At 34.4% G+C, this 16203-nt stretch overlaps 1 protein-coding gene across 1 annotated transcript in view; it reads right to left on the minus strand.

The window, feature by feature from the left end:
• Nucleotides 1-311: 311 nt before the first annotated feature.
• Smp_134750 (hypothetical protein) overlaps nucleotides 312-16203 on the minus strand; it is a gene marked incomplete at both ends in the record, with an annotated part of 30531 nt that continues 14639 nt past the window's right edge. The window contains 7 exons of the mRNA XM_018799677.1: nucleotides 312-582; nucleotides 3199-3269; nucleotides 6192-6725; nucleotides 8391-8565; nucleotides 9597-9734; nucleotides 10702-10838; nucleotides 13733-14059. Coding sequence (XP_018651442.1) covers nucleotides 312-582; nucleotides 3199-3269; nucleotides 6192-6725; nucleotides 8391-8565; nucleotides 9597-9734; nucleotides 10702-10838; nucleotides 13733-14059 — 1653 coding nt within the window. The remainder of the gene's footprint in view (nucleotides 583-3198; nucleotides 3270-6191; nucleotides 6726-8390; nucleotides 8566-9596; nucleotides 9735-10701; nucleotides 10839-13732; nucleotides 14060-16203) is intronic.

Genomic DNA, 16203 nt, shown 5'->3' on the forward strand with positions numbered 1-16203 from the left:
TTTCCTAGTTGAAATCATGAGTCAATTGAAGCCAGACCACCATGGAAAACCTACAAGCACTGGAAGGCCGATTCGTTTTATTGTGGGACTCCTCAGCAGTGCGCATCCACAATCCCGCCTCAAGAGATTCGAACCTAGGACCTATCAATCTTGTGCCGGAGCGCTTAACCACTAGACCACTGAGCCGGCATCCGATGGTGTTAATGTCTGACTTCAACTAATCCACAAAGTTAAACAACCGTCAATTCACCGATACATTTTTTTAATACAATAAAACAAACTTTTTTTTATATATGAAAGAAATTCTTACCTTAACTAATATTCCAAGTTGATCTTAATGGGTTACTGTACGGATGATTATACATATTAGGATGTTTGAAATATGGTTCATGTAGATTATAATGATTAATTTTTGACGAAACTGTACCAGATGTTGTTGTCATTAATGGTATTGAGGATGATGATAATAATGAATTGGTCGTTGTTGTTACTGATATTGTTAATGGTACAGTATAATCTACTTGTCTATGGCAGTTAATTGATGGTCGAAATGAATCAGATTTTAATTGATCTAATGTATCTCTATAATACAAAAGATATTAACGATATATTAAGATCTAATGGATTGTTCAGACAGAAGTCAATCATATGAGGTATACTTTCAAGAACTTTTTTGATTAGTATGTTCAGATGCATAGGTATTATTTAACTCCACTTTTACAATGCGTTTAAGTCATTATATTGTATGTATACTTTGCAAGGACATTCTTTTCATCAGGCTTTTCAATACATAGTACATCACCACACCATTAGTTTATTTATATCATATGGAACATTTAGTCAGTTCATATTACTAAAGGATGTCAGTCGTTAATATCAGTTTGGGAGTTACTCATTGAATTACACCTACATGTTATCTCTCAATGAAGATCTCAGATATGGTGGTCTTTTAAAGTACTAGAAGTCGACATCATGTACTTCGAGAGAAACTGAATAAGCAAACAAATTTACTCTTTAACCAACTGATAGATTACCACTTAAATTTAGACAAGAATAAAGGCCATTGTAAAGTTTTGAAATAAACACTAAAGGATTACTGGTTTTATACAATTATAATTTAAATGATCATATCTTTCTGAATATAGTTTATTTACACACTGATATAAATTTTAATAGTTGAAATCATGAATCAATTGAAGCTAGATCACAATGGAAAACCGAGAAGCACTGCTTAACGGCCGTTTCTTCCTATTGTGCGACTCCTCAGCAGTGCGCATCCAAGATCCCGCACTCGCGAGATTCGAACACAGGATTTACCAGTCTCGAGCCAGAGCCCTTGACCGATAGACTGCTGAGCCGGCATCCAACGGTGTTAATGTCTAACTTCAACTGATCCACGAAGTTGAGCAACCGTTCACCAATTGTCTTCAGTGAGTTCCTATCTCACAACAGACGTGCTTTGAACTCCACTGGTCACTGCTTCTCACGAGAACTCCTGGATGTACTTCTCGAAGTCAGTCACTAGTGAGCATATGATTATATTAATTATCAGAAGGGGTTGACTCACGCTTTCAACTATGAAAATACTAAATCTCCACAAAACCTCTTCTGATAATTAATATTATCAAAATATGTTTCTATACTACTATAATAATAAATAAGTAGTAAATTTTTCATAAATGATAACCATCATAAACAGCTTCAAAGATGTATCAACTAAAGATAAACAGTAATATAAATTGTGAATTATGTAACATCATATATAAATGTATTGTTATGTTATATAAACTGTATCACAAGACAAGTGCCAAATTGAAATTTCGAAGAGAAAAAGAAATGAGTGAAATCAAAGAACATTGCGTTGGGAATTGGAAGAAGACATAACAGAGTTTAATAGACAAGGCTGGTAGGTGACCTATGCTTCTCTATGAAGGGTAACAGAAGTAAGTAAGTCATATTGCAGTTTTCCTGGGGATTTTCTTTATATTGCTTGTTGTTTACTAAATTTACTAAAATTACCAGTAGCTGAAAATTTTTTTGATTTTTTTTACTATTTCTACGAAGTTTGAGCAACCGTTCACCAATTGTGTTCAGTAAGTTGTTTAACTCCACTGGTCACTGTTTCCCACTAGAACTCCAGGACATGTATCTTGAAGTCAGTCAATAGTGAGAATATGATTATAATCAGAAGGGGTTTTGTGGATATTTCAGTATTTTCATAGTTGAAATCATGAGTCAATTGAAGCTAGACCACCATCGAGAGACTGGTAGGTCCTAGTATTTATTTGTTGACATTAAAGAAGTTTCATGTAGTGTATAATAATGAAGGTTATGTAAACAAAAGCAGTCATAATAGGTCATTCAAATTCATAAGATATCTTCTCTTAAATCTAGAGTTAAATGTCCTCTTGTACATTACACTCCTTAACCCCATTTCGTTTCTTGTGAATTATATTTATATTTAGCCTTCCATAGATGATATTATATTCACTCGATTGTTAATTATCTTGTTTTGTCTTTTTCCTTTTGCTTGTCTAAAGTGTTTCAACTTTTACTAATGATCAATCGCGTCAAGTCCCATGTTATCTGGGACTAAATATGTAACTTAATAGGAAAATAAACAGATCGTTAATGTAACATGTGATATGTACTTTTAATTGATACTGATATCTTTGACATGAAGTTCAGTTACTGACTTATATGGGTAACTTTAAATTTGTTAACCTTTTAGGAATGTCGTCACCGTGATTAAAATTTCTAAACTCCAGTAAACGGTAGATAAAATTATAACAATCTACTACATTGAATTCACTTAGTGTTATTTGCTTGTGTCTTTCCATTGTTGTTTAAGATTGAAATCGATCAGTCACTTGTTCGAATATGTTCATCATATGAGGATTGTCTCGATATTGCCTTAAGTCACAAGCTTCATGAGCAAAGATGGATAGTGGCAAGCAATGGAATCCAGGACGCGCGTTACGTCCTATTTGAGACTCATCAGTTAGATGTACCTGTATACCAGAGTTGATGTTTAACGTTTGACTTGAACGATTTTGGGTTCAAGTCCTAATGTGAACATCAACTCTGGAATGTAGGTACATCCACAACATAATTCATATATGCACAAGTTCTTCTAATATCAATGAGAAAACGTTAGAATTCAAACATGAATAGATAACTTGGATTTATTCAACATACCTAGCTTTTTGTAATCTAAACATGACAGATTTATCATATAACTCGTTCGACTGTGATTCTTTATTAAATGACTGTAGTAGTAATTAAAAAAAAGAAAAACGGAAAGAAAAAAACAAAAAAGAAAAAATGAGAATGAGATTTTCTAAAATGCATCCGTTTTTCACTTGAATAGTCATATTTGATCCAAATCACTGACAAATATACTTGATGTTGTTTACTTGTGTCTTCCCATTGTTATTTAAGACTACAATTGATAGGTCTTTTATTGGCATATGTGCATCCTGTGCGAACTGTCTCGATATTACCCTAAATTACAAACTTTATAAGCAAAGATGGATAGTGGATAACAGTAGAATCCAATAAGAGACTGATCAATTCAAGTCTTAAATAACAATAGAAAGATACAAGTAAACAACATCAAGTGAATTTAAAACTTTACCCCATAGTACAAACAGGTGGCTATTAGGACTCAGTAGCTAAGTGAATAACATGATGGCGTTTGAAGCGAACGATTTTGGGTTGAAGTCTCATAGTGAAGATCAACTCTGAAATGCAGGTACATCCAGTTGATGAGTTCCAAATAGGACGGAACGTGTGTCCTTGATTCCATTGCTAGCCACTATCCATCTTTGCTCACTGACAAATATAATTACTCACTTACGCCTGTTACCCCCAATGGAGCATAGGCCGCCGACCACCATTCTCCGACCCACTCTGTCCTGGGCCTTCCTTTCTAGTTCTATCCAATTTTTGTTCATTCTTCTCATGTCTGTCTCTATTTCTCGGCGTAATGTGTTCTTTGGTCTTCCTCTTCTCCTTTAGCCTTCAAGATTCCATGTGAGGGCTGTCTTGTGACGCAGTTGGGTGATTACCCCAATGTGTGTCCTATCCACTTTCAGCGCTTCTTCCTGATTTCTTCCTCCAGTGGATGGAATCTGGTTCGTTCTCTCCCACAGTAGGTTGTTGCTGATAGTGTCTAGCCAACGGATCCGAAGTATTTTGCGTGGACAACTGTTAATAAACACCTGTATCTAATGGATGATGGCTTTGGTAGTTCTCGATGTCTTCGCTCCATACAGTAGAACTGTCTTGATATTTGTACTGAAAGTTCTGATTTTGGTGTTGATTGACAGTTGTTTTGAGTTTCAGATGTTCTTCAGTTGTAGATATGATGCTCTTGCTTTGCAGATCCATCCGCGTTTAAGAATAGAATTGATAAGTCGTTTATTGGCATATGTGGATACGTGAGGATTGTTTCGATATTGCCTTAAGTCAAACGCATTATAAGTTGAGATGGATCGTGGACGAAACGCGCATACTGGATACCACTGCTAGCCACCACCCATCTCTGCCTATAAAAGTAGAATGGTTTTCAATTTCTAGATGATAATTTCTTTGTTCAATGTCTAATTAATCACAGATACATTAATTAGCTAGTGATTTTTAACTACCAATGAACCAGTGTAAATTAAATATCTATTTTACTTCAGTTTTTGAAGTGTTATTAGTTCACTTCCAAAGATTATTATTTGAACACATAAATATTGGTACAAGGGGACAGCAGATGTATATGCGACACGCAAAAAATTGTCATTTCATTTAATTGTGTGTAGACTATGATACTGCCCGGGTGCCCAAACCGAAGGAGGTGGTTTTCTTAGGGGGCCACACCCGGAGCCTTTCACCTAAAGGTCTGATCCACAAGGTAGTGGAGCATTGTGAGGAGATGCAGTCCCATGGTAGCCGGTGACCAACGATTGATTCATACACCATTTGTTCTGTCAGGATACTTGAGCCCATGTGCATCATTGGTTTGGAATCAGTGTTTTCCAACTCCCCTAGGTTGAATTTCCGTGTCCACCAATCTGATTAATGCGCCGAACATTCGCTTTTCGTCCTCTCAATTTTGTAAACAACACCTCCGCCACGAGAAGGTAGTGTGTAGGACTTCCTTGGCATAGGCTGTACATGGGTGGCTGTGTAAGAGCACTTCGAGAGGGAGAGCGGACTCTCCCCACTCTCGACCGTACCATGGCAATTGGGGGCCACTTCAGAAGAACATCTAGATGATTTATTAATTATATTCATATGAATAAATAGCATTTTCATAGATTTCCTGAAATTCTAAGAAGAAGCAATCACTAACAGAGTCATGCAGTTCTACACTGTGACATTAATTTGTTGATGGTATTAAATAAAGATTGTGATATTTCACAAATTGTTTAAAAGTGAAAACATATGCACCTGAATTATGAAACCTGAATTTGTTACATTTCATTCAATGTATGTTTGTGTGTAAGCAACACTGACGAATACTGATTAAGGATGAAACATTCATTTAGTTCGCCTTGTTTGTGTTATATTCCGTGAGATTTATAAATGGTAACTTTGAGAACTATCTCTGGACCAACATGATATGTGTATTTCCTATTGTATAATTGCTACGCAACTAAACTATTCATATTTGTGTCCCTCTTATTATGAACTTTATTTTGACCTGTAGACTATTACTGTACGATTTACCATTCCTGAGCTATACCCGGTCTATTAATTACCATTCCCCCCATTCACAGTCACATTTGGCTAAATCTTGTACAAATGTTGTTTCCTATTTTATTAGTACGATGTGGTCTGTCTGTTTGGTATATAAATCCAGTATGTTTGAGAATAATGATTCATGTTGCAGAGGCTGTTATTGATGTTCTGGACTTAATTGGCTGGGCTAGGCAGATAGCATAACTGATAAGTACTCAAGACTGCTCATACGGCTTTTGTGTATCATTGATCTGATTGACAGTTCACTCCTCTCTAATTGGCGGTCTTATCACGTCATATATCAAACAGGGCACGTACGCACACAGACGCAATCGACATAACAGTTTGTCTACGGCTCTTCGAATAACATCGTTTCGTGGTGAAACAATCACTATTATAAACACTATTTCATTCATTCGTTTATTACTATAATAATTAAAAAAACGCAATCATTTTACCTCATATGAATCACTATTCGGTAATTGATTCATTGAATTAAAATTAACCGGTTCCATAATAAGACCCATTTGAAATTGTTTCAATAATGATTGTACAGAAGAAGCAGCATCTCTTGCTTTTTCTTCAATACGATAAACACTATTGGCTAAATCTGCATAATCTGAACGTAATTTTTCGAGTAATACATTGGTTGAATGATGATTTGTAAAATCAAATGGTTTCCGTTGATTGGGACAGTAATTATATGGTGAATGCTGATTAGAATGTCGACCATAGTAATCAGTGATATGATTTGGATCATGATGACATTGTAGATGATGTTGATTATGATAATGTCCATATTTAGTTGGTGTATAAGTAGGTAAATTCAATGAATCTTCTTTAATCATTGGTTTATATAAATTTGTTGGATAACTTTTTCTATTATGATCATCATCATCATCATTAATATCATGATTAGTTGTTAATAAAGTTGATGGTGTTTGTGCATAGTTTCGTGTACTTTCACGAATTATGGAAGCTTGTTTTTGTTGCTATGTAAAATTACATCCAGAGTAAAGTAAACAATTTAGTATAAAATATATAAAGACCTTTTAAAAAGACTGATTATAGCTTGCTTAAATCTCCGCCTGTAGCCCATCCGTAGGCTACTGCCGGTCCCAAACCCGTATAAAGGAGGAGGGTTGAGCATGGGGTTATCTATCTATCTATCTATCTATCTACCTATATATATATATAGATATATATATATATATATATATATATTAGTTTTGCACTCTTGAATCAAGGAATCGGCGAGACTACAATTTGTGGACGACCTTTGAACGAATCTTAATTAACCTTGAAAAATATTAACCAATCAGGAAACAGATGGCATAGAGTAAAAATATATTATACAAAATCAATGAATTAAAGTGGATACACTTCTTTTATATGGTCCTAAATCTTGTCAAGCTTAGAAAAAGGTTCAAAAGTTCTATAATCGTAATGCATAAGGTAGAGGAACTCATCCATATGGCTCCATAATAGTCGGTCTCTGGAGCCATGGTAAGGTCACAAAAACGCTCTCAGCCTCGACCACATAGCTTCAGTATTGTTTGTGTGTGCTCTGGTTGTGTAAGTTTATCATTTTTATTATGGGCATTTGCCTGCAATACTCGTACAACTGAACAGCCGAATCTTCAGTAAAATCTGCAATTATTGCATTCAATGTTGTTGGTGCTTTTATCGTGCAGTTCGTGGCAACTATTATAATATTCCTTAGACTCAATATGCATCGAGCGATAAAGTTTCCTATTCTAGCAAACGTTTTCCTTCAAAATATGTTACATCAGAGGACAACATCACGGTAGTCTGCTCGAAATCTTCAAGTCATTTAATTACCGCAATTACAAATAAAGGAACTTATTAGTAGTCTCATTTATTGTAGCTACCTAAGTGTCAAGTCCACTCTAAAATCCTCTGTGAACCGTCCGTCAATCAACACAAAGTACTAAAATTGGCGCTGTGATCGTGAAATCCTTTAAACGCTTCTGATTAGCTCGTCCATAAATTATAGTCTCACCAAGGAATCTTCACTAAGGTAAACTTGCCTTGTAAAAATAAATTTTATTCTGAATACTTTAGAAAGATATAAATACTTTTGTAAATGATTCTGGATAGTCTGTGGGCATTTTTGGTACAAAATAATTATTAGTACTAATGGATTTAAGAAATTATAACCTGAATTAAATATGCTAACATCCTGGTTAGTTTACGTTTCTGTATGTCGTTAGTTAACCTATGATAGTCTATCACTAATGTTATGATTCAGCAGAGAATTTACTTGAAAAATGGAACAAATCATTATTGATAGACGAATTTGTATTTTCAGAAGGGAGTTGGGGATATTATAGTAATTTTTTTTAATAGTTGAGATCATGAATCAATTGAAGTTAGACCATCATGGAAGTTAGACATTAGCACCGTTGGATGTCAGTCGGCTCAGTGGACTAGTGGTTAAGCGCTCGCGCGCGGAAATGATAGGTCGTGGGTTCAAATCTCACGGGACAGAATAGTGGATGCGCACTGCTGAGGAGTCTCACGATAGAACGAAACGGCCATCCAGTGCTTCCAGGTTTTCCTTTATGGTCTGGCTTCAATTGACTCATGCTTTCAACTATGAAAAAAATGTATTCCTTAACATTATTTTTACTTACTTTATTTAACAATCCATCAACCATTTCATGAGCTTTATTCAATGCATGTTCTCTATTTTCTTGTATTTTTTGTATATCATATAATCTTTGACGTAATATTCTATTAGCTGATGTTAAGGCATCAACTCTTGGATCACTTGGTATTGGATTACTTAAAGTTTGTTCATATTTATCTCTAAAAAAGTTAAACAAAATACAAAGATATAAAGTAAGTAGTTAATGGAAATAGATTATTTTTGTTATAATAAACTAAATATATTTTTAGAAGGGGGTTTTAGCAATTTTCTAGTGAGAAGCAGTGACCAGTGGAGTTCAACGACACCTGTTGTGAGATATCAACCCACTGAAGACAATATTGGACGGTAGCGGAATTTCGTGGATTGATTGAAGGTAGACTGTTGTATCCCCTGGCGAATTATGAATCATAAATCTGAGGTCCATTTATGGACAAATGTAATACGCCTATTCCTATTGGATAGTTGTTAAATGAGTAACCTAAATCTGATGTCTATTTATGGACAAATATAATATGCCTATTCCCTATTGGATAGTTGTTAAATAAGTGACCTAATTGTTCCGTGTTCCTCGTATCATAACCTTTATTTTGACCTTGGAACTATTATTATTGATTACTTTCCCCCTAGCTACAGCCACATTGGCCAATTACTGTACAAATGTTATTTTTCTATTTTTGGTATATTTTGGTCTGTTTGGTTAGTATATATAACCCAGTATGCTTGTGAATAATGATTCATATATTGCTGAGGCTGTTATTTGTCTTCTGGACTTAACGGGCTGGGCTAGGCAGATAAGAAGGACCGAATAGCACCCAAGACTGCTGCGTACGTATTTTCGGTATCATTGCACGTTCATATACAATAACGAGTTGTAAATACGTCATAACATAGACATTAATACCTTTGGACGCCAGGCGGCTCAGTGGTCTAGAGGTTAAACGCTCGCGCTCGAGACAGATAGGTCCTAGGTTCGAATCTGGCGAGGCGGGATCGTGGATGCGCACTTCTGAGGCCTCCCATAATAGGACTCAACAGCTGTCCAGTGCTTTCAGGTTTTCCATGGTAGTCTAGCTTCAATTGACTCATGATTTCAACTATATAAAATTACTAAAATCTTCACAAAACCCCCTTCTGTTAACTATCTATTAAAAAAAAACACAACTATGGCATTCATTTTTATAAAATATACCTTTCAATTGTACCTAATTCCCTTTCAATTGAATGACATCGTCTCCTTAATCTATCCAATGATCCAGAAGATAAGTCTGAATTTCGATGAAATGAAGAATTTGGATGATGAATAGGACGTAAATTATTTCGACGTGAACTAAATAGGTATATTTTAAAAAAAATAGAAAACAGTTACACAAGAGAATCTGTTAATAACCTAATGAATAGTAATATCAGTTTCTTTTTAAAAGTCAATATTATATTTGCATCAATCAATTATAGTACTCAAATTAGAGCATAATATAGTGAACAAGAAGATGGGTGGGGACAATCGAATGTATTTGACATGAGAATTACGGTCTATCTCACTAAAATCTGACAACCATACAGTAAACAGTTAATTTCCCATTTATCAACTAATTGTCTCAATCTTGATCATTCCTTCTGCAAATATCAGTTCATAGTCTCCGATCATTATTGTTCATACATTTCATATCAATTGCGTTTCGTATCCGTTCTTTCGTTATCGACCTTCTACCGGAATACATTCTATGTCTGACCATCACCATATACTACTTATGTGGATATAAGTAACCCATACCACAATAATACTTAATAGTATTGAAAATGAATTAATTTATGACTTAACAATAAGTAGAATTTACTTCTATATGATCAAAGATTAGATAATTGAAATAATGGAATGAAATAATTAATCATGAATTAATGATACTTAATTTCATATTAAAATATTTTGAATTATCAATAATGTCGGACTTCAACCGATCCACGAAATTGAGCACCCATTCACCAATTTATTCAGTGATTTATTATCTCACAATAGACCTGGTTGAACTCCACTGGTTACTGCTTCTCACAAGAACTCAGTGAGTTAAGGGCTCGCATGCGAGACTGATAGTTCCTGAGTTCGAATCTCGCGAGACGGGATCGCGGATGTGCACTGCTGATGAGTCTCATAATAGGACGAAACGGCCGTCCAGTAGTTTCATGTTTTCCATGGTGGTCTAGCTTCAATTAACTCACGATCTCAACTATATAAGATTCATTTTATTGTTAAAAATTATAGTCGAAAAGATTACAATAAACAACTGCCAATTACTTACTGAATACTCTTGTTGTATGATTCATTTTCACATGAATTGTTTTCAGTTTGTAGGTTTGTTGAATGAAATTGTTTCGGTAGATTATCTGCATACTCAGAATGAATATATGTAGGTGAATCTGCATTTTGTTTATTTATCTGTAATTAATATATATATATATATATACTTTATTATAACAAAACTATTAAGAACTTAGCAAAAACAATTATATACTCCTTGTTGCTATGCAAGAATCATGTAGGTACTTTGATGTCTTGAACTGTTATGTCCCGATAACAATAGTGAATGGTAACTTTGGGATCCATTTATGGACCAATATTATGCATATAATTTTTATCGTTTATTTGCTAAATAACTAAACTATTTGTATTCATGTTCCCCTTATCATGAGCTTTATTTCGACCTATAAACTATTACTGTACGATTTACCATTCTTGAATTATCCCTAGTCTATTCATTGCTGTCTCCCACATTCACAGCCACATTTGGCTAAATCTTGCACAAACGTTATTTCCTATTTTATTGGTACGATGTGGTCAGTCTGTTTGGTACATAAATTCAGTATCTTTGAAATACAATGATTCATACCGCAGAGGCTGTTATCGGTATTCTGGACTTCACTGGCTGGGCTAGGCAGAAGCAGGACCGATAAGCACTCTAGACTGCTCGTACAGTTTCGTTCGCTGCTCTCTGATTGGCGGTCTTATCACATCATACGTTAACTGGGCATCTACTCGACCACAAGTTATAACATGAACATTAACATATTTCAAGTAAACAATTTTGTTTATAACTAATAACAACAATTTATGAAGTAATATTCACTATCTAAAGACTAGTAAAAACAAATGATCACTTAGTAGGAGAATGATATAACTTTTTGAAGTTATTTCCACGAAGAAGACATTATCCCTGGATATACTCAAGAAACTAGGCAGTGATTTCAATTTATCATGTAATTGATCGCAATGAAACATCAAAACTGAAATCAAAATTACTGATGTTGAAAATTCAAAGTCTTGAAGTAATAAATTAGCTGTAGGAACGTATATCAGTCAATCAGTCAGTCAGACACAACATATAACTTCGTACGTACGTACATCAGTTTGAGCTGCCATACCAGACTAACGGAGATGCAGTTGTCGATTCAAATCCCATAGTCGTAGAAAAAGTAAGAGTATAAGCATAAATGTGAAAGATTAGGGTTTGAAGATGTTATTCAAGGAGTATAATACAGTGAAATAAATTTGGAAAGAGAAAAAAAAGAGACATGAAGAATTCAGAAGATTAGAATTTGAGAGAATACGAAGAATGGATGCACCTTCGCCATTGCAAACGATTTTCAGCCATGTCATTCAAGGTCTCTAACCATCAGTTGCTATCATCTAGCAGATGGTGGAAGTTGGTAAGCTCTTAGATGTGTTGTAATTTTTTTTATAAATAAAGTACACTGAACTGATATCTTCGAGTTTTTCTTGTAGCTCTGAAGTTTACACGAAGAATTACATTTTGCAAAACTACTTACTAGTTTGTTTGGTGAGCTAAACATTAATTGTATAGTGAAAATTAACTTCTCAGTAACATAGTAAGTTTCAATCTAATATATTATCATCCATACGACTAGTATGAACTAATATTAGAAAATGCTATCCCGTTGAGTTCATCAATGTCTGTTAATATACGATTATTCTGGTTAGCATATGTAAATGAAGTAATCTCATACGATAATGACAATCATTCAACAAATGATGTCAAAAGAAGGTCATTTATTCTGTATAATCAAGTTACGATATGGTTACATATGATAAATCAATTTAAATTTTGTTGTCAGAGGTAAAGGATAATCGAAATGTAATTGGTATCCAGGTTGTCGAGATGAGCAACTATAATTTATAAATAGAAACAATGGGTACTGTCAGCTGTTACACAAGTAAACAAAAAAATAATTTTAGCCAAATAACAACACGTGATATTGTACGAGTTTATAAACGTTAGCATGGAGTGTCATACACAGTAACAATTACAGATGTTAGAAGTGAGGTGTTGTGTTCCTTATAGAACACTCCTTTCATTTCGAAGAAAAGCATCACGGATGAATCCCATACATCATGAAACCTCGAACTTAAGCTTTCTGATGACTAACTTCAACTAATTAATATCAATTAAACTAATAAGTATACTATGACATAATCAATAGAGCCCAGTAAACATAAAGAAATGACCTACACAACATTTTTCATTAAATATACGCTGTTCGACTAAAATTACATCCATCTAGTTTATTCACTGTACAAAATTGTAACTGTATTATTTTTATAGTTGAAATCATGAGTCGATTGAAGCTAGACCACCAAGGAAAACCTGAAAGCACTGCATGACGGCCGTTTCGTCCTATTGTGAGACTCCTCAACAGTGCTCATCCACGATCCCGCACTCGCGAGATTCGAATCCAGGACCTACCAGTCTCTCGATGGTGGTCTATCCTCAATTGACTCATGATCTCAACTCTATAAAATAACTAAAATCTCCACCAAAGCCCTTCTGATAATGATCATGTGCTCACTAGTGACTGACTCTATGAGGTTTTTCTTGGAGTTCTAGTGAGAAGCATTAACCAGTGGAGTTCAATCACGTCTGTTGGGAGATATCAACTCACTGATGACATTGGTGAATTGTTGCTCAATTTCGTGGATTGGTTGAAGCTAGACATTAACACCATCGGATGCAGGCTCAATGGTCTTTTGGTTAAGTGCTCTGGTGAGAGACTGGTAGGTCCTGGGTTCGAATCTCGCGAGTGCGCGATCGCGGATGCACACTTCTGAGGAGTCCCGTAATAGGAGGAAACGCCCGTCCAGTACTTTCAGGTTTTCGGAGGTGGTCTAGTTTAAATTAACTCATGATTTCAACTATGAAAATACTGAAATCTCCACAAAACCCTCTTCTGAGTAACTATATTACTTTATAATGATTAATCTTAAATTCAAAAATAGTTGTCAAAATTCAATAACAACAAAGAAATTGTATAACGTACATGACAATATTCTGAATGAAGATTTGTACAATGTTGATTATAATCTGGTTTATCATTGAAATCCAAAAAATAACTAATTGGTGAATGAACTGATCTATTATAATCTGAATCTTTAATAATATTTCTCTTATTATCAATTGGAGATTGACTTCCCTGTGTTCTTCGATTATTTGAACTATGTAGTCTTCTTTCATGATGATCAAGATGATTATGATGATTGATGTTATCATTTTGATGATATTCATTTTTATCTAAACTATTATTACGTACTTTCAATGAACTACGAACTTGACTATTTGATCTTGAAGATACTTTTCTAGGTTGTGACTAAATATAGAAAGGTTAAAATAAATTAAAACAGTAAAACAAATGATCATATTTGAATGTATTGAATAAGTAATATTGCGGAAACTTCTTCTAATGTCATTTAATAGTCACTGTCATACATCTGATATAGTTGAACTTCATTCCTAATGACTTGTGATCAGAAATTCTGGAAAAACCTCTAGAAATCAGGAAGATATTTGTCTGGCTAATTTTTTATAATTTAATATACAAACTTTGGAGAGTTTTAAAAGATGAATAGTAGCCAAAAAGAAAACTTAGATCAAACTATTATCATCTTTATTCAAGTCAATATAATTAAAATATGCTAAATAAACAGGATATTTTATATATTTGAATTTAATTGCATAAATAACACCATTTTCAATTTAATAGTTGAATTCATGAGTCAGTTAAAGCTAGACTACCATGGAAAACCTAGAAGCACTGGATGATCCTGCCTCGAGAGATTCGAACACAGGACATATCTGTCTCTCACACGAGAGCTTATTCTCATGACCACTGAGCCGTTATCCAACAATGTTAATGTCTAACTTCAACCAATCCACTAAATTAAGCAACCATTCACCATTGTCTTCAGTGAGTTGATATCTCACAACAGACCCGGTTGAACTCCACTGGTCACTGCATCCTTCTAGAACTCCAGGAAATACATCTTGGAGACCGTTACTAGTGAGCATATGATGATTATAATGAAAGTGGGATGGTCTAAAGGTTAGGCGTTCTCGCGAGAGACTAATATGTCCAAGGTTCAAATCTCGCGCGGCGGGATCGTTCAATGCTTCAAGTTTTTCATGATGGCTTCAACTGAATCATGAATTCAACTATTAAATTATTATAATATCCACAAAACCCCCCTTTCTGATTATAAACATTATTTTCAATTTAAGAAACAAAACATCTTGTACATGTGCTCATAAATTAATAAAAACAAGTTTTGAAAATTGAAAATACTGCAAAGAAAATTGAACAAGGACCATCTTAGATTATAAAAAGAGAACATTTATTTCTTTACAAATCGTTTATAGATCATGTTTCTAGTTAGTAATATAGTCTTAAAATTATATAATATGGAAAAGAAATGTCAATTATGAGAGACACATACTTACTTACTTACTTACTTATGCCTGTTACCCCTCGTGGAGGAGCATAGGTGAGAAACACGTTTAATATTGATTTAATCAATGTTTGTTATAAACTCTTGATGATAATACTTTTAAATATTCAATAATTTAATAAATAAATTAAAACAATAATAGTGAGCAAAGATGGATAGCGGCTATCAGTGGAATCCAGGATGCGCGTTTCGTCCTGTTTGGGACTCGTCAACTGGATTTACTTGCATTTCAGAGTTAATGTTCACTCTCGTACTCGAACCCAGTACCTTACGCTTCAAACGACATCGTGTTCGAGTCCTAGAGTGAATATCAAATCTGAGACGCAGTTACATCTAGCTGACGAGTCTCAAATAGGATGAATTGCGCGTCCTAGATTCCACTTCTAACCACTGTCCATCTTTGCTTATAATGCTTTTGAATTAAAGCTATATCGAGGCAATCCTCATAGTATGCATGTATGCCAATAAGATACTGACCAGTTGCAGTTCTAAGACATCAATGGGAAAATTCAGACAAACAATACCAAGTGAATTCAAAATCTTTCTAGTTAATACCTTAAGTATGATGATTTGTGATATGTTATTAAACAGTGAAAGGTTTTTTTACCATATGAGTTTTTCCTAATGTAGAACACTGTTTATAATAATTTGATATGATTAAACATGGATAAAATCCAATTCCGATGAAAGTATGATGGATTTGCATAATAATAATAATAATAATAATAATAATCCCTATTGATAAATAAGGTAAATAACCGAGCATGCTCAAATTTCCTTAAATACAATATTTCATAACAATTATGTTTTTAAAGTCACTTAGTATTGTTTGAATAACGAGGTGGCGTTTGAAGCGAAAGATACTGGGTTCGAGTTCCAGAGTGAACATCAACTCTGAAATGCAGGTACATCCAGCCGACGAGTCCCATATAGGACGAGACGCGCGTCAAACTGGATTCCACTGCTAGTCACTATTCATCTTTGCTTACATTTATGTTTTTAGTTTGTT

The sequence above is a fragment of the Schistosoma mansoni genome, chromosome 3, assembly GCF_000237925.1.
Source record: "Schistosoma mansoni strain Puerto Rico chromosome 3, complete genome".
In the NCBI taxonomy this organism is placed as follows: Eukaryota; Metazoa; Platyhelminthes; class Trematoda; order Strigeidida; family Schistosomatidae; genus Schistosoma; species Schistosoma mansoni.